The sequence below is a fragment of the Eptatretus burgeri genome, chromosome 2, assembly GCF_056783735.1.
Source record: "Eptatretus burgeri isolate ZD-2024b chromosome 2, Ebu_testis_v1, whole genome shotgun sequence".
Classification (NCBI taxonomy): domain Eukaryota; kingdom Metazoa; phylum Chordata; class Myxini; order Myxiniformes; family Myxinidae; genus Eptatretus; species Eptatretus burgeri.
The window spans coordinates 129946792-129966983 of record NC_140962.1 but is presented as its reverse complement, the minus strand read 5'-3'; the positions used below and the strand labels follow the sequence as shown (position 1 = coordinate 129966983).

At 45.7% G+C, this 20192-nt stretch overlaps 1 protein-coding gene across 5 annotated transcripts in view; it reads right to left on the bottom strand.

Annotated features, from left to right (window-relative positions):
- LOC147033115 (uncharacterized) overlaps window positions 1-13261 on the bottom strand; it is an 85792-nt gene extending 72531 nt beyond the window's left edge. For 2 of the 5 annotated variants that reach the window (XM_085871217.1, XM_085871216.1), the window contains exon 1: window positions 13107-13190. In XM_085871217.1, coding sequence (XP_085727343.1) covers window positions 13107-13175 — 69 coding nt within the window. In that variant the 5' untranslated portion in view covers window positions 13176-13190. Of the gene's footprint in view, window positions 1-2703; window positions 2906-13106 lie in introns of all 5 variants that reach the window. The other 3 variants (XM_085871214.1, XM_085871215.1, XM_085871219.1) reach the window with 3 other exon arrangements.
- Window positions 13262-20192: the final 6931 nt, after the last annotated feature.

The window sequence follows — 20192 nt, the reverse complement described above, 5'->3', positions numbered from 1 at the left end:
TTCTGGACGACCACAGAACGTACTCAACGTGTTACTTACTTACAGCTACCGTATAATGGCGTATTGGCAGCGTTTAGGGGAATTGGTATATAAAAATGGGGTTCACAGGAGGAACCAGTCAGTGTTCCAGACTCCATGTTTTTTTTATTTATTTTTTTTCTTCGGCATGACGGTGATGTTGACACTTCGATTTCTAGTGCGGTTATGATTTAAATCGTTGAGCGGCAGCCTATCAATTATACGATATTGTTGCGGCTGTGGAAATTCGCAAACCACCATTCAGGTCCCGTAGGTGAGATATCTCTTAAGTACATGTGTAGTTAGCCCCAAACCCGTTGTTTAGAGGGAATAAATGTGATTCATTCGGGCTGCGACGCTTTGAGTCAATCGTTTTTCTTTCTCTATCTTTTATTTCAAATAAAACCCAACGAGGACGCTCGGTGGGCTTTTCGCGCCATTCTTCTCCGCACTTGGTGTGAGGGGAGAGAAGCGAGGGGAGGGCAGCTGGCCCCCGATTGGTGGATGCGCGGTGTGACGCGGCCAGGGAGGAGGAACGCCCCTCTTCGAGACCTTTCTCGAAGCGCCTCGAAGGGGGGTGGAGCAAAGAACCGGGCGGAGCAACAGGGCGGAACTCCGAGGATATAAAAGTCGGAGACGGGAGAAGCAGTTTGGTCGATGCTCTTGCTTGGTCGATGCTCTGCTTCGTGGTTGCTCTCGTCTTCCGGCTCGCTTGTCCTGGTGGCCGCTGGCCGGGTCTTTTGTGGGGCAGTTGCAAGACCCCGCTGGCGGGAAGGAGCGTCCGCCATTCCCCTCTCCCGACTTTGGCCATCCACGTTTCCCCCCCCCCCTCTATCCGCGCTGGGATAGCGCGGAACACTCGGTCCGTGGCGTCGAGTGGCCAACACGTGCAGGCGTGAGGCACGCAGGAGAGGACTCGCCTACCACGCTCGGGCACTGAGTCAGGCGGGACCCCATTGACGGACGTCGGAGAGGGACTCGACACGCTCAGGGAAGTCGCGACTTCCATTTCTTTTGGGTTCTGTGTAAACGTGTGTGTGTGGCGCCAGTCTGGTGAAGTAAAACTGTTAAGTGTTGCCGTGTGTCGGTCTTAGTCGGTTGTAGCTCTGCGTTGTCGTTGCTTTATTGTTTTTCATATTACATTTGCTTATTGTGCATAATTGTTTTAATTGCTATATGTGTGCTCTGTGTCGGTGTGAATAAAGTGCTTGCTTGTTGAATTGTTCCCGGTTTCGCTGCGTCCTTTCCTTTGTTTGAATCTCCATCTTGCTTCACGTAACGGGTTTGTCGTGGGCTTAATACGCCCGATACTTAATCGGAACCGTCGAGGCCGACAATAACACCGCTCGGTTATCCCGATAGTACGGAACGGACCACTTAAGCGGCCCGTGTCCAGAGTCGACCTGCGGCGAGGTGCGTTCGCCCGGTCTACCATCCACGTGGGTACTTAGGTAGGTCGAGTTTGGCGAACAACCCTATCCCACACGGTTGGCCGATTGGCACGATCGTGGTGAGGCCGAAAGGCCCACCCGTGACTAGCTCCCGGCGTTAGTCCGAGAGGGTCACGACAGAATTGTCCGTCCGGTGGGCGACGTGCCGCGATTCGAGTTACGTGGCCGATCGCACGCAGGCGGGCGTGAATTCGCAACAATATTATAACCGCACGAGAAATCGAAGTGTCAACATCACTGTCATACTGAAGAAAAAGAAGAAAAAAAAGAAAAAAAAAACAACCTTGGAGTCTGGAACACTGACGCTAAACATTACCTCGACGTGTTTCGACTTGTGAGTAACTTCCAAGTAACGTGTGTCGACGTGTGTCAACGATCGCGTGACGTGCCTACAACTTATGGCCAGCGTATGTGGAACGTACGAGTCATACGCTGGCATACGTCGAAAAATTTTCAGCATGTTAAAATTTGTCGACGAGCTTGGCGTACTACGACGTATGCCAGCGTGCTCTTAACGTATACAAAACTTACCCATAACGTATATCGACGTGTGCCAGCGTTTTAGACAAATTTTTCACACGTCGGCACACGCTGGCTAAATCGTCAAGGTGTGACAGCGGCTTAAACCACCAAAAGATTTGATGAATACTTCGACAAAGTAAGACACAACTCCGGGGATTTCACCACGTCCAGCCACAGAAAACTCAGCGCCGGATATGAGGAACACGTGGACTGTGGGACTTGAGCAAAGAACTTTCAACTGTGTATGAAGAAAGAGCAACAGCAGGTAAGCATCAACGTGACAATGGAGAAAGATGAAACAATCTGAAGGTTTTCAGAGACCATTATTGGGTCGATATTTGTGTGTAAAAGACAGAACGTACCGTTACGTGGACACACAGACGACAAGAAGCATAACTTTGATTGCGGTATTGTGAAGAAAATGGGTCAGTGGATAAGGAGAGCAATTAATTATAGAATAGTTAGTCGTTTCCTTAAATAGATGTGTATAGATCGGTGGCTTTGTGTTGAATTTGTGTAAATAGGAATTTTCAGGATTAAACGTGTACAGAGTCTCTCCCCTCCCCCCCACTCCCCACTCAACTCTACCCCATCCCCCTTCATCCCCCTCAATTCAAATCCCTTAACTGTTGTCCAGTTAACTTCAAAAAGGCAGTGGAACTTCATAAGAACAAACGGTCTCGATGGATAACGCCGAGACAGGTGCGCATACCATTTGAAAGCATTGGTCAACGGGATTCAAACCAAGCCCCGTCCGCCAATGACGGAGAAGCGCGATGTCATGCAGGGTCGTTTTAATTACACTGCTCAAGGTGGCCAAAGGGCACCGGCTCCTCAAAGGGTCTGCACGAGAGTCTACACCGGATTCTCTTCCAGACTCAGCAGGAGATTCCACAAAGTGGGCAAACACGAACCTGCACGCCGGAGGAAAAAAATAACTAGCTGATAGTGCTTGGAGAAAGGAAAACCATAGCCGTCCACCCAGGGCCATCTTCAACTCCAGTCCTCCCTTTGTTTTGTTTGTGTACTTAATGGGTGGTAAGATTTAGTAATAGGCCAAGGACCGACAGAAGGGAACCTGATTAAGCGCATTGTCGTTGGGATTTATTTATTTTACATTACTTGAGCTCAACCCTCTCCTTTTTGCTTTTCCTGCGAATAAATGTATTTTTATTTTGGTTTATCCTTGCTCTGACTCACACACTCCTGTTTGCACACGTGGGTAAATTGGGTTTACTCCAGAAACCATAAACATCAGCTTGCGCTTCCGTGAGTCTGTTAGTTTAGCATCACATTAATGATCGTGGTGACGAAACGGATTGGGACAACGATCACCTCTTAACTGCTCGGTTATCGTCAGGAGTGTAATTATTCACAGCGTCATACACAGTTTCCGCTAATTTGGTTTTACCTGCCAGACATTCTCATGAAGCCTGGTGTCGGTTTTGTGGCTAGGGTGGCTGGCTAAGGATCCTAGGGTCCTGAGTTCAAATCCCGCTTGGCTGTTGAATTAATACCAGGTGGGGTTGACTGAGCCTGTCACCCTTCTGAGGTCGGCAAAATGAATGCCAGCATGTTGGGATACTATGTCGGAGTGGCGACCCATCCAGGATTGTGTCCAATAGCCAAGGAGACTGCTTAGACAGCACCAACGCTCTGCACAGAGTATGGTCCCAATGGATGGATGGATTGTCATGGCTTTGTGATGCCCGCAGCACCATATGAACACAAGAAACTGTAGAGTTCGACTTCACTGCAGAGTGAACGTTGCTGAGTATTCAAGAGGAACACCTTGAGAATGTTCCAAGAAATGGTGCCGATTTATCCAAAACACAGTGGAATGACGGTGTCGGATTGTGCGGGATTTGGTGGGTAGTTTTTCCTGGAAGCTGATGACGCAAGAGACTGCGCAGAGGAGGGACACAAGCTGGTAGATACAATTCACGACTCAACCAGCTTCGACATGAGTTTACTACTTTCATAGATGTCGGTGAAAGCACAACAGGCGTGTGTTCCATGAGAGAGCGGCTTGCTTCCCACTTGCCAAGCTGCTTGCTCGATTGAAAGTACCGCTTAACAACATGGCGGTCTCCAAAGTAAACCGTGCTATCATGGTGCTCGAGCAAATTCTGTCCAGGCGGTCGTTTTCAGTTTTACTCGATCATCGTGTGACAACTTCCCCAAATTAATTCATTGTGTTCGCGGCGGCGACGGAGCACGAGGGAGAGGGAAAGAAAGATAAATAAATAAATCAGGAGTCACAAGGAGGAGCCCCCCCCCCCCTTTCAAACTTATCTATATACCTACCACTGTGCATTTTGGAGAGGGGTTGTGCCTGTTTGTAGATCTTGAAGAATTAAGATAAAAAGTGGAAGTAACAAGAAAAGTATTGTTGTGGTTTTTGGAAAGACAGCAGGGAGTTGCACTCATCACATCAGGGATCCTTTGTTGAGATATTTCCAGAGCAATTTGATTGATTTAGGTTATCCTTCCCCTCATATCAGGGGCAGGGAAATGCGTTGTGTATGTATTGCAGATTCCAATCTCCTTTGTAATTCTTTCCTCTCTAAAATCTCTGTCCTTTCTAATCTCTCTCTCCATCCCCCTTAACCCCGCTCCTTCCCCACACCTTCCGACAGCACAACCACGCACATTGCACACATTACATTACCAATCAAAGTCATTTCAGCGCTGCAGTCACCGCCACGCAAGCCATTCCAGCGCTATCCAAGCCCTCCACACTGTGCCATTTCAGTGCAACTGTCGCCGGTCGCTGTGATGCAAGCCGTTCAACGCCAAAACAAAATCAGAGGGAAAATCTGCACGGAGGTTGCATGACAGACCCTCTAAACAGCTACACAGCAGGAAAGGAACGGGAGCGCGCCAATGACAAAAGCGGCATGCAAAGGTCAAAGGGTGCTGTAGAACTTCGCTCCCAGAAGCCACATGTCACCAAAGAGGAATAAAATTTTTAAAAAGCCAGTGAATGCCAAAGATCTTGTGAACGACATGAGACAAGTACGTAATGAAAACAAGCCTCGACAAGGATGAACCTCAGCGGGGACGAGCAGGCTGGTGCCACGAGGCCAAGGGTGGATGGGCAGCGGAGGTTCCCTGAATGGAGTGACCACACACACACCGACTTACATGACATTTCCCTTCTATACTTCTATCACTACTTCTAATATGTTTGCTTAAGATACAAAAAAAGAGTGAAACGTTTGCCTCTTGATCCATCAGGACACAGAGTTTCATTTATTGCCTCTTGACCTTTACAGGTGAGGTTACAGACTCACACCTTCAGTTTTCTCTCGTGCAAACATTGCAAACACCTGGACATCTACCGACATGCCGCACCACCCTATTCTCTTTCTCCCCCCCCCTTCATGTTGGGAACATGGGCCCGCTGGCTCATGTGCGGGAGGTATGCCATTATTGTGTTTTCGTGGTAAGGCCAAATGTATAAGTGGTTCTTTATGTGCTAGGGGTTGATTGTTCTTTGTGAATACTTGCGTGTAAATACATGCCTTTGTTAAATCCTTGGAAACTTTCCAAACCTGCTCGATCATCCGTTTCCTCCATTGGCTAGACATAGTACGTCATAAGTAGACGGGAGGTTGTACCCCAACGATTTGCGATGCGAGTCTGGTCAACGTCTCACTTATGGTTCCGTTCGGCCGTACCTCATTAATAAATAAGGGTGAGGCATCGAGAGCACAGTTTCCCATCCGGGATAACTTAATCACCGGGAAGGTAACGCGGGATTTAGGCACGGGGACCCTACCAGATTGAGACACCTCAGACGGTGCCCGTGGTTGTTTCGAAACCCGTCGTATGGTGTAATCATCTGCAGTTCGTTGGCTTTAGGGTCAAAAGTCGGAAAGCGGATCCGAGAGGTCACTCGTGACCCAGCCGGCAAACCCGTAACAGTATGAAATGCATGTTTCAATAATATTATCAGGATACATTACAGGGGTAGGCCTCTGCTTATGAACATTTCATCGGTTGTAGTACAAATTCGAATCAGACTACGGTGGCCATTATTCCTAACATAATGAAGCACCTTTCTTAAATCGCTTGCTCTGCTTGCTTAGCGGAAAGACGAGCAACTTACAAAGCGGTTGACATGGAATGGATGGCTTAGAAAGCAATAAGCCACTAATGAAGCACACCCTCGTCCTTAATCCACTGGCTAAGCAGCTTGCTAACAGAACACACCTCAAGAGGCAATTCAGCTCAAAAGTTAGTGTTTTATACAGCAAGATGGCCCGAATCAAGCTAAAATGAGAAAGCCATGCCATGATGGTGCATGAAACATGGCTGGTAAGGTGGGAGCAAGACTTCGAAAGCAGTTCCGCAAGGCACTCTCATTTCGGTGTTCTGCACATCACCCCGGCTGTGAGAAAGAGGATGAGCACTGCTGCTCGCGTTATAAGGTTTTCATCGAGGTCCCTCCCAAAATCAGCATGCTTGGGAGAAGAACTTGGACACACTCGTTATGCTACTTCAAGGGACAAACTGAAAGAGCTTTGTTGTACTCGATAAGTGGAGCATCATGATGATTTTTTTTTTTGTTTGTTTCTTTTCTGCAAATTTGCATTTCTTACCAGCCATAGTCGTTACTCGAGCAGTCCTTGTGAAACACCCTAACTTAAGAACACGAGGAATGGCCGATTCATATCTCCTGAACTCCGTTTGGAGAATTGAATTCATCGAGTGTCGTGTCATCTTCCATAAATGTCCAGGGTTTGTAAAGGTTCTCAATAAGTCACTACAAGAGAGGTCTTTGGATGTAGGAAGAGCTTCGAAGAATGCGACTGTTTACTTCCACAATCGGTAAACTGTACGAGTGATGTTGAGACCTTTCGCTTTGGTTGTTTCAAAGATCCTGGCAAACTGTGACATGTGACAGGCCCTCAATTAGAGACAACATCAGCTTTGGACCAGAAGACTATTAATGCAAGACTTAACCATTCCTTTTCTACTTAATTTAGTTGCTGAAAGGAGCACCGACTTCATCTTGTACCTTCGGTAATGGAGTGTCAGACACCAAAGACCTTTCTTGTTTTGAAGATTACCTTCCGTGCAAGAGTCCCTGCAATGGGAAACTTCTTCAACAGTTGGTTTAAATTTTGTGGAAAAACAAACAAACAGAGACAGCCTTTTTCAGACCATTTCAGCAGCCGGAAATGAATGCGATGAATACTTTTGGTTCCAGACATTAAAAGTTTTGAAGAAAAAGTGAAACCTCTCCTGTGGCCAGAATGGAGAGCTAGTTTTAATCGTGAAGGTTAGCGTTGGACTGCGTCGGCGGACAGGTAAGCAATGGAAGTGGTCAATTGAGAACGTTGATCGAAGCATGTTAACCGCCGTAGCAAGCTCTTTTGCTCCTCAGAATGGGTTAACACCAGAAAGAAAAAAGGGTTTAACCAGACTTGGTGGCGTAAAGGTTTGTGCGAGTGCTCCGAATCTGGGAGGTCGGTGGTTCAAACTCTGGTCGAGTCGTATCAAAGACTTTTAAAATGGTACGTGCTGCTACCTTGCTTGATCCTCGGCATTTAAAAGAACGGAGCATGGACAATCCCCATCAGTTCAACAGGTTGCACCCAAATCTGTCCAAAACATTTTGAGATATTGTGCTCTTTCGTTTTTCACCCAATTGCTCTTCTTCAAAATTGAATCAATTCTTCCACGTCACACACCCAACTTGTCCACCGAGTTTCGTCCGAATCCATCCATAACTTTTTGAGATAACGTACTCTATAATCGGTTTTAGCGCGATCATTCAATGAAGAATCACTTTTTAATATTCTAGTATCCGGATCCGGATTCAGACCTTCACCAAAACTGAATCAATTCGTCCTTGTCACACACACACACACACACACACACACACACACACACACACACACACACACACACACACACACACACACACACACACACACACACACACCGAACCTTCCCACCAAGTTTAATCCGAATCCGTGAACAACTTTTTGATATATCCTGCTCACAGTCAGACAGGAGGACAAACAAACGAACAAATGATAAATCACTCATGGAGCGACATTTGGAAAGAAGAAAACAAGGTAGAACGGTACTCGGTGGAGCGCATACCTCCGCCAGGCTGAACAGTTTACGTTTTATATTCCACTCACGAAAAAGCTGGATCTGAACCAAAATCAAATCGACTCGTTCTTGTCACTTTTGAGATATTATATATATATATATATATATATATATATATATATATATATATATATATATATATATATATATATAAATATATATATATATTTCCACTGAAGTTGCTGACCTTTGGCCTCTGCTGACCTTTGGCCTCTGTTGACCTCAAAATAATTGGTGGTTGTATTCAGTGAGCTGATATAAAAGCCTGTTCAAATTTCAAGTCAATGAGATGAAAATTGATAATTTTAGAAATTTTGTTTATGTTTACTGAGCGTCGACAATCACAGGGATGGTACCTACAATCTCTGGAAGTTTCAGAATGATCGGCTGAGTGGTTTGGGCTGTAGGTAAGTGGATAGACAAACAAACAAAAAACCAATGTCACCCGCAGTGTGACCCGTATCTTGCCAAAAGGTGACCACGTGTGACTTTTTTAAGGTCACACTGAGGTGAACAGAGCTGCTATCCACCAGGAGCGACTCCTTGAGGAATATCTGCCTACGAGAGATTCCGATGAGAATCGTTCTACAGAGTAACCATGAAAAATATGCTTTTGCCTCATAACGTCACCAAATGACGTCATAATGTCTCAAGCTTGACATATCTAGAAAGCACTCATCGAGGTGTTCAATTTGAGGTTCTACACGATATGGTTCCTAAAACTTGAAAATTTGACCTTGGTGTCAAATATGTTTGACCTCAGGCGCTAACCATGAAGGTCAAGGCCAATCGCCACCAAAAATGAATCAGCTGAGCGCCAGACCATGAACTTTTTTTCCCATGAAGTTTGAAGACGATCCGATCAAAATTATTCAAAAAATAAGGGTTTCGTTGACTCCCTGATTTGCGACAAAGTGACCTTGACCTTTGACCTTCAAAATTTTATGCGCTGAAAGAGACCTCTATAGGCCTCGGATATGCGAAGTTACAAAAATTTCCAATGATAACTGTGCTCTGCAGAATTCTTTATACGTGATTACAGACAAACAAACAAACAAAAACAAAATTACAAGCTGACGAACATATCTTCCAAAAACTTCGTTTTGGCAAGATTAAAAAAACAACATATGAAGGTCAAGGCCAATCGCCACCAAAAATTAATCAGCTGAGCACCAGACCATGAACTATATTCCCATGAAGTTTGAAGACGATCCGATCAAAATTACTCAAAAAATAAGGGTTTCGTCGACTCCCCTGATTTGTGACAGTCACCTTGACCTTTGACCTTGAAAGTTTTATACGCTGAAAGAGACCTCTATAGGCCTTAGATATGCGAAGTTACAAAAATTTCCAATGATAACTGTGCTCTGCAGAGTGATCGATACGTGATTACAGACAAAAAAAAAAAAAACATACAAGCTGACCAATATATCTTGCAAAAACTTCGTTTTGGCAAGATAACAAACAGAAAGGGGAGAAAACAGTAACCTCCGATCTTCGATGGCGGAGGTTAAAGATAACCACCCTCAAACTTCGCTAAATACACTCCAGGATAGTCAACCTAAGACCTTAACAAGAATTAAAAAAAGTTCAACGCAGGAGGACATTCGGTCCATCAAACCGGCCACAATGGTTGCCAACCGATGATTGTTTGTCCGTGCCCGATCCTTGTTGAATGCTGAGGGTCAAGCAATGAAGCAGCATGCACCATTTTTTCTTTAAAGTCTTTGGTATGACCCGGCCTGGGTTCGAACCACCGTCCTCCCACACTCAGAGCAGCCACTCTAACTATTACCTCAAACCTAAGACGTTAAAAATCCTGAAAACTCAGGAATGGATGGTGGACTCGCCCCCTGGATACCCACCATCACTAAGGTGCTGCTCTCGGACCACGCTGTGCTTAGACCCCCAGCCTTTGGGTCATGTCCCCATCCTTTAATGATGCATCACAAGCACAAGCTCTGCATCATGTTGCATGGTGATATCAACCAAGGTAAAATGGAACTGTTTTGCTTATAAAGGGTACGTAGAATGTTTATACACACAATCACGTCAAGCATTCCCAAAATAGGGACAGTGGGAAGAAGGAACTGAACCGACTCATCTCTGGACTACATGTTTCCTGCACTCCTGGAGCAACAGCACCTTGTTAGAAATAATAACAACATATCGTTACATTTGTGGGGGTAGATGGAGGAATTTAATGGGAAAGTTAGGATTGAATAGAGTAGTTTGGTCTGTGGACGTGTCGGAGACATCTCAATGTAAATCAAGAAGGGAAACTGTGAGCTTAAGTGTTACTTGTCACCACACAGGGGGTGGTGCGGTGTTAATCAGATAGGGACTAAGGATAAGTTCCCCCAATATGTAATTGCCCCCCTGTGACTTTTCCCGATGTTTTGTATTACAAACCAGCAATGATGGAGTTGCACTTTTATAACAACCATAAGAACAAGTGAGCCAGATGTGCCGAGTGGGCAGAAACCCCACCTTCCCGGGTTTCTTGCAAGCAAGCCACACCCCGGAGGTGGAACCGTTGTTCGGTGTGACAGCAGGAGAGATAGAGATCAGGAGGAACGCACGAGTGTGGAGTGAGGGACGCACGCGGTCGAGAGAGAATGCAGCTCGGAGATGGCGTGCAAGATTGGGCATTACAGCTGGCTTTCCTTCGACGCATGAAGAAGACGGCACGATTCTCGTATTTGTGCTGAGGCAAATTGGCTCACGTACTGAGCAAGACACTGGCCATTGACTTCGGCTGGTCGTGAGAGATGGATTCCGAAGACTTGTGTATGTCACCGAATGGGACAGCAACATTCTGCAGAGTGCCGCGTATCGGAAAGTGCAATTGACGAAAAAGCTGCACGGGGTCTCTGAGCCTTGGTGTTAAATACCGCTCACAAATTTCCTGACGAACATTCCCACTGCAAGAGAACGGCTTGGCGCCATATTTTGGGCTCATATGCACGTGCAGGATGAAACGCCTCGATTCCAAGTTCCACAAGTTTATTTTAAGTTGATGTGTCCGTGTATTTGTCGTGGGGTTCTAGTATAACCTCCCCCCCCCCCCCGTGCGTCAATCTGTGCCTCCATCACTCCGTCATTGCCCCTCACCCCTCCCGTGCACGTTTTCATCTCCGAGGATCAACGTATCCACCTCCTAAAGAAAACCGCTCGGCTATCCAGGCTGGTGGTGTATCAGGGGTTTAACCTGAACTGCTCGAACCGCAACAATGTTTCTGTTCAAAACAATAAATGTTACACACACACACACACACACACACACACACACACACACACACACACACACACACACACACACACACACACACACACACACACACACACACACAATCTTCTGAAAACAACACAAAACTCGTTTTTCATTTTCTGAAAACACCTCGTTTTTTCATTTTCTGAACACTTTTTTTCACTTTCTGAAAACACCTGGTTTTTTTTCATTTTTTGAAAACCTCGTTTTTTCACTTTCTGCACACCTGTTTTTTTATTTTTTGAAAACACGTCGTTTTTCATTTTCTGAACACACCTCGTTTTTTGATTTTCTGAACACCTGTTTTTTTATTTTTTGAAAACACGTCGTTTTTCATTTTCTGAACACACCTCGTTTTTTCATTTTCTGAACACACCTGTTTTTTTATTTTTTGAAAACACGTCGTTTTTCATTTTCTGAACACACCTCGTTTTTTCATTTTCTGAACACACCTGTTTTTTATTTTTTGAAAACACGTCGTTTTTCATTTTCTGAACACACCTCGTTTTTTCATTTTCTGAAAACACCTCGTTTTTTCATTTTCTGAAAACACCTCGTTTTTTCATTTTCTGAAAACACCTCGTTTTTTCATTTTCTGAACACACCTGTTTTTTTATTTTTTGAAAACACGTCGTTTTTCATTTTCTGAACACACATGTTTTTTTTCATTTTCTGAAAAAAACCTCGTTTTTTCATTTCCTGAAAACACGTCATTTTTTCATTTTCTGAACACTTTTTTTTCATTTTCTGAACACACCTGCTTTTTCATTTTCTGAACAGACACCTCGTTTTTTGATTTTTTGAAAACACCTGTTTTTTTATTTTTTGAACACACCTGCTTTTTTTCATTTTCTGAACACACCTCGTTTTTCATTTTCTGAACACACCTCGTTTTTCCATTTTTTGAAAACATCTTTTTATTTCCTGAAAACACCTCGTTTTTTCATTTTCTGAAAACACCTCGTTTTTTTATTTCCTGAAAACACACCTCATTTTTTTTCATTTTCTGAACAAACACACCTAGTTTTTCCCATTTCTGCATAAACACAAACCTCGTTTTTTTCCATTCCTGCACACACACACACACACACACACACACACACACACACACACACACACACACACTCACTCACACCTCATTTTCCCATTTATGCACAAACACAAACCTCGTTTTTTTCCATTTCTGCACACACACACACACACACACACCTCATTTTCCCATTTATGCACAAACACAAACCTCGTTTTTTTTCCATTTCTGCACACACACACACACACACACACACACACACACACACACACACACACACACACACACACACACACACACACACACACACACACACACACCCAAAAGCTCAAAGTCACTTCCTTATCTTCACTTCCCCTTGAATTCCCCTCATGTTCATTGCCCGGTCCTTTGCCCCCACTCAGATTACCCAGGAAAACTTGATACGAAAGGTTTCCAAAAGCTTAAAACAACAACCAAGCTGTGAGGGTCACAATTCCCATCTTCATGGACTCATCAACTTGACAGGTCGATTGATAAAGTGCAATAAATAAGAAGCCGGTGTTAACATTGTCAGAAGCTGTTTGTACTTAATTTATATTGATTTTGAACAAGCAAAGAGCGTCCGTTAGAGAGTGACACACAATGAACGGGACAGAAGAGGACCGGGATCCTTGTTCCCGAATTCCCCTCTCGCTCTTACCTGCGTTGAGCAGCCAACATCGAGCCCATCGACGGAGAAGTCGTTCGGCAGCGGAAAGCACGACGCCATGATTTGGGGAAGAGTGAGAATGAGAGGGGGCGGAGCGTCGCAGTCGGAAGAGGTGGGGCGGGGGGACTATTGCAGAGAATGGGCGTGACGAATGAAAGTGGGCGGGGGGACTATTGCAGAGAATGGGCGTGACGAATGAAAGTGGGCGGGGCGAAAGAGGCGGGCGTTGCGATCGGACGAGGCACTGGATGGAGTCAGACCGCAATGGGACACTCCACGGAGTCCGGTGGGATTGCAGCAGCTTGGTGATAAAACGCCGAAATCTAATTTGTCCATTATATTCAATGGACTTCGTTTGCAAACGTTTTCTTTTTGTTTGGAGATTAATTCCACAATTTGTGATCAATAACCGATGTTTTCCACTCGAAAGTCAGTGAGGAAATGAAGCGGTGTAGCTGGTGGTAGCGCTATGCGGGTGTACACTTCTCCCTTTAAATAACAAAAACGTCTCGTGTTGAGCCTTTGGCTGCTGGTTAATATCATTTTCTGGAAGTGCAACTGTGCCGATGGTGCAGTGCCTCTGTCATCAGCAAACTGGGACGGACTACTCATTTTGTTGACCTCAGAAGGACGACAGGCTGAATCAACCCACCTGGTGTTACTTCAACGTTGGGACAAGAGCTTGAACTCAAGACCCAAATCTCTGAATGCAGCCACCTCAACCGTGAAGGAAACACCGTGATCATGGTATCACTGACCACGCGCCACCATGCGATGTCTGTCCTCGTTTTCCCACCCTCAACACTGCACGTCCATCGTCCGGTAGGGCTCAGTGGTTAAACCACTTGTCCCGTCACGTTTACAGGCGAAAACAACACAACTTGTAATGTTTGCTTGAAGTGCCTGAAATTCAGAAACAACTTTGGTGTTGTTAGTTATCTGAACGGAACGAGAAAAATAAAGAACGCACTTCCGGTGTGGCCCGGATGGCTGACCAGCTGGAGTCTTGCTTCTGTTCCATGGTGTCAGAAGTGATCTGCAAATAACTCCATTCATTCAGGTCTGGGAGCATGCGCCGGAGCAGCGCATCGCTGCGTCCACTTTCCGCCGGTACTCCAGGGGCCTCCGTCTGGCCATCCCCCAGGCAGATGCCAGGCCCATCCCCATCTCCTTGAGATGATGGTCAACCTGCTGTAACCACGAGGTATGTGGTCGGCCCATTGGCCTCCTCCACTCACGAGACTCCCTCGCTGAGAGAATCTGGTGAGTAGGATCAGCGTCAGGAAAACGAGCCACATGTCCATACAGCCGCAACTGACGCTCACGGACCATGCAGGTATCAAATCTCATCCGAGTCTCTCTCAGCAACCGCTCGTTGGACACAAGTGCTGAAAAGTGTGGGGGCCAGTACACACCACTGATGAACTCAAGTAACAACTGTAAATAAGTCAGAGATGGTACCACCACATCTCACAGCACTCTCAGTACCAGAGTAGAGCTCAGACATCAGATCGATCAGTTTTGGTGGCACCCCACGAAGACCAAGAATCGTCCAGAGGACATCCCGATTCACTGAATCGAACGCTTTACAGAGATCAACATAGGCTGCAAGCAGCCCCTGCCGAAACTCTCGTCTGCGTTCGGTGAGGACACGAAGGGCAAGGATACGGTCAATCGTTGACCTCTTTGGTGTAAAGCCTGACTGCTCTGGACGCTGGTGCTGAAGCAGATGATGGCAAACCCCATCATTAATTATTTGAGCAAAGACCTTGCCGGGCGCTGAGAGCAGAGTCACCCCTTGGTAGTTGTTGCATTCCTGGCGACCCTCCCCTTTCCAGAGAGACACAATAAGACTCCCTCTTCCTGTCAGTTGAGATGATGCCTGTGTTCCAGGCAGAGCACAGAACTGCATGCAACTGCATGAGAACAGCATTTCCACCAGCCTTGAGAAGTTCAGCATGGATGCCACGGATCCCTTGAGCTCTACCCCATTTCAACCGGGTCACCACAGCCTGTATTTGCACAAACGAAGGTGGATCACAGTTGATTGGAGGGTCAACAATGGAGACAGTAACACCCTTGACATCCAACTCAACAGCTGGTGTAACATCCTGGTATAGCCACTCAAAGTAACCGGCCCAGCGGTCCTTCACTTTGGACTCCTCTGTCAAGAGCCCACAACCCTCTGCTCTAACTGCAGTACACCGAGGGATGGGCTTGGATGAACGTAATGCGCGAATTCCCCTGTAAGCGGGACGAGAATCACCTGACAACAGGTGATGCTCTACTCCCTCACAGATTCCTCGCACATAGGCCTCCTTGTCCACCCTCAGTGCACGTACAGTTTTACGCCTCAGTTCCCTGAACAGCTCAGCTCTGCCATTCAGCCTGGCCCTGCGACTCTGGTCAATGGTATCCAATGTCCCTTGAGACAAAATTCTTCTTCGCCCTCCAGTGAGTTCCAAGACATCTTCCGGCAACATCAAGGACGGTGGTCTTGAAGGCACTCCACAACTCTTCAGGACCTCCCAAAGCACCCAGACCCCCAAATCTCCACTCAGCCTGTTCGCAAACTCCTCAGCTACTCTCTCATCCTTGAGCTTGCCAACATCCAGCCAAGGCTGGGATGGTACCATTCTCTTGGATTTAAGGTGCAACTTAAGAGTTGCTACAACAAGCCGGTGGTCAGTATTGAGGAACTGTACACCCTGGTAGACTCTGCAGTTCTGGATCATCCTCCAGCGACCATCAACGAGGACATGGTCAATCTCCTTTGCCACACCGCCAGCGTTGGAATACCAAGTCCAGCGATGAGGTTGTGGACGCTGAAACCATGAAACCATGCTAAAACCATGAACCAGCTGCTCTAAGTCCATGACTTCTTGCAAAGTCAAGGAACTTCGTGCTATGTTTTGACCCAGACCCATGGGGACCAACACACATCTCATAATCATCGCTATCAGTTCCAGTCGATGCAATGAAATCCCCCAAGACTGGAGGTGTATCTCGTCTGGGGCACTGATCAACCAGACTCAAGCAGAGCATAGAATGCATCCTTCACGGTGAGATCACTTGCCTCAGTCGGAGCATTTACAGAGACCAGGGAAATGACACCCAAGGAGTGTCAACCATGACGAATCCTTAGTCTCATAATACATTGGTTGACCAGTGTTACCTCAATTATCATTGGAGTCAGCTTATTGGACACAGCGATAGCAACTCCTTGGGTATGGTAACCATCAGAGCGACCAGACCAATAGTCAGTGTAACCACCAGCCATGATCTCGCCACAATCTAGTCTCCGAACCTCAGAGAGAGCTGCAATCCTGATGTCCAAACGCTTGAGCTCAGATGATAACAGAAACAGGTGATCATTCTCTCTTAGGGATAGGACATTCCAGGCACCCACCCGAAGGGACCGCCTCAGGTTAACCCAAGGAGACCGCCGTCTGGTGGACGACACCTTAGCACCACCCCGACACACTTTCTCACAGTCTGAACATTCAGTCCCAGATATCCATGTTTAAATGGATAGGTAGAGAGGGCTGTAGAAACAGGAAAACGACTCTGGTGAAAATCTACAAACAAGCACCTGGTCTTGCTGGATTATCGCACAATGCCACTGGAAGGCATTCATCTATCACCGGCTCACCTACTGATGGGAAGACGTCCGAGGAATACCCTTCCCATTGCCCGAGGTCTTCTGATGCCTGTAGCTTATGACCGTGATGGTGTAAAAAGGCACTTTGACCTGCAAAAAGCAAAACAGAAGTTCTACCATGATCGTCACTCATTCAAAGATCTTTCACCATAACATCAGAATGATGAAGTTAGAATGGAGCCTCCTACGGGTTCCAAAAGGTGGATACCAGTTGTGATTGCGAAGCAGCTTTCTGAGCCACGGTCGTACGTTGGTTCAGTCCCGAGAACACAGGTTACACTTATGGCCGTAACCGTCGACATTTACGTTAGAGCACCAGTGGAGCCAATGAGGGTGTTACTCTCAATCGGTCTTTCGTTGATACTGATAACGCCACCAGTGAGGCCCATGATGGCTCAAGATGTTCGTCATGCATGAAGCCTCCAGCTGGTGACACTGCGCCGACTGTAGATCTATCTGGGTGATCCAGACAGAGCAGTCACGCCGTCAGTGTCTACAGCTCGCCCAGTCACCCCACAACTCGTACTCATAGTGGTCGTATCAGTCGTCGACCAAACACCAAACAGACTTGACTCGTGATGAACTGTAAATGTTACCCTCGTTAAGTTTGGATGTTTCCTCGCACTGAATTGGATTCGATTTGTCGCAAGGTCGTGCGGATTGAAGTGTTTGACCTGTTGTTTCGTTTTGGGACCGAGTTGGACGTTGCAAGCGATCAATGCTTCCATTTATTTGATGATCTCCGACTATTTCTCCGACTGAATTGGTTTGAGTTATGTACTAATTGCTCATGTAACAATAACTTGTTCAATGCTCTTGTCCATATTGAAGGGGAGGATGTGTAATGCATGTTTGAAGTGCCTGCGATTCAGAAACAACTTTAGTCGTAGTGTTGTTGTTGTTGCTGGTTGTCTGAACGGAACTAGAAAAATAAAGAACGCACTTCCGGCACGGCCCAGATGCCTGACGAGCGGGAGTGTTGCTTATGTTACACAAGTCATATCCACACCTTCGGGGGCGAAGAGGGAGAGGGGCCATTTCATTTTTTAGCAGCGTCTCGCGTGGCGAACGCTGCTCAGAGAGAGCTCGGCGTTGTTCTTCTTCCTTTTGTTCTTCTTCTTGTGAAGACAAAACCTTTACCTCAAGGACTCGGCCCTTGTATATACAAGATCCGGATCTCCTTAAATAATAAGCACATGTACACATCCTCGCATTGACGGTGACTTTTGAGAGCGTCTATCATGAACTTTTAAATATATTCGGACATTTGCTTGAAAGTTTAGAAAAGTTCACGTCACTATTTAAAGATTATTCCATTTATCGTATTGTAATTTTGTAAATACACTATTTATTTCGTAAATACACTATATATCGTAAATACATTATGACGGGTCTCGCTATTGGCTTAATCAAGGCACGTGACGAAATATCGGAAGTTTTTTTTGTTTTGTTTTTTATTTTTAGCTGACAAAACCTTGAGGACGCTGCTCTTGGACACATTTGTCCTTGTTGAATCTCAAGTCACTGAATTAAACTACCAACTATTTTTGAGGTCAACGTAGGCCAAAATTTATTACTATCAACTTTCATCCTATTGACTTGAAATTTGAACAGGATTTACATATCAGGTCACTGAATTCAACCACCGATGATTTTTATGGTCAAATTTAATTTTAGGCATTTTGCAAGTGTCCTGCTCTGCACGGTGTTTCTTGTTCGTTTGTCCCGCTACTCCTCCTACAGTTCTGGGCCGATAACATCTTACTACATTGGATCAGTATAACCCCAATTGGTCTAAAGGGGTGTTTCAACTTTACAGTCCTATATTCCTGTCACCATGTTTTCCAGTGCAGAGAGGTGTTTTGAATTACATGTTTGAATAAGGAAAATAACACAACCACCCCCCCCCCATTGGGAGCAGGTGCTTCTAGTGAGTATATTGAGTCTATGAACCACTCACAAGGTGGAGGAATCCAAAAATCTGAACCAAAATGAACCATTAATCCAGGAAGAGATCTTTACAGGGCATTGTGGACTACTCCAGACTACCAAAAGGGGCAATGTGAAATGGCCACAGGAATACTCACCATTTTACATCAACACCCAGTCCAAGATGCACTTTCTAACATAAAGGGCTTCATCATCAACAAGGTTCAGCTGAAAAGGGAAAATGCTAATTAACCATTCAAGAAACACCGAGTTGATGCAATTCGGCAGATGGGTTTTCGTGATGTAATTTAGGGCTGGAAGGATTGCCTGGAAGTTTGTGCACAGCCATCTTGGGTGGGTTCGAATCTCGGCGAGGTATAAATTACCACCCTGGTGTTTTGTCATGCAATACAATGGCTCAATGTGTATACAGTCCCTTGGATGGACGTTAAACCGGTGTGTGTGTGTGTGTGTGTGTGTGTGTGTGTGTGTGTGTGTGTGTGTGTGTGTGTGTGTGTGTGTGTGTGTGTGTGTGTGTGTGTGTGTGTGTAAAACGTTTATTATTGAACAGAAACATAAATAATTATTATTTCGAACAAGGTGCTGGTGCTCCAGGAGTGTAGTCTTGAGTTTGAGCACCCGTCGTTCATTGAAATAACACTAGGTGGGTTGATTCAGCCTGTCATCCTTCCAAGGTCGGCAAAATGAGTACCAGCTTACTCTTAATCGGAGCACTGCATCAGTGGCATAACCATCCCACCAATGATGCAGCCAGCACCCAAAGGCTGCATCCCAAACAATAAAAAAAAACCTCTGCCATAGTAGTGTGAGATGTCTTATAGGGGTATTTCAAAAGGATTTGTTTGCAGTGTGGTTAAAAAACATTCTCGGAGTGGATGTCACCAAAAGGGCAAGATCCCGCTTGAGAGATTCTCTGGAACATTAGTAAGACGAAGACTGAAACTAAAAGGAAACTTTGGCCCCAACCTTGAATTGCTCTGGACTGAACCTGAACCCACCAGAGCCCGTTGTTTGTTTGTTTTTCTTGGAGGGAGGTATTAAATGCTTGCTCTTCGTATCCGTGATGTCTGGCTTTTTGAAGAGCAAGCCCAAAAATCTTCATTGCACTTGGCCAGGATTTGATCCAAATCACATCTAAAGTGAGAATCATACACTTAAATCATAAAACCATCTCTGTAAATATTTGTTTGAACGTAAATGTTCACTTTTTTATCACCCACATTAATAATCTGTGGCAGATCTATGACAACAACCTTTACCATTCGATCATGACCTCCATTCCATCCATTGGGACCATACTCTGTGCAGAGCGTCGGTGCTGCCTTAGAGTCTCCTTGGCTAATGGGCACAAGATTGGACGGGTTTCCACTCCGACACAGGATACCAGCAAGCTGGCACTCATTTTGCCGACCTCATAACGATGATAGGCAGAGTCAACCCCACCTGGTATTAATTCAACAGCTGAG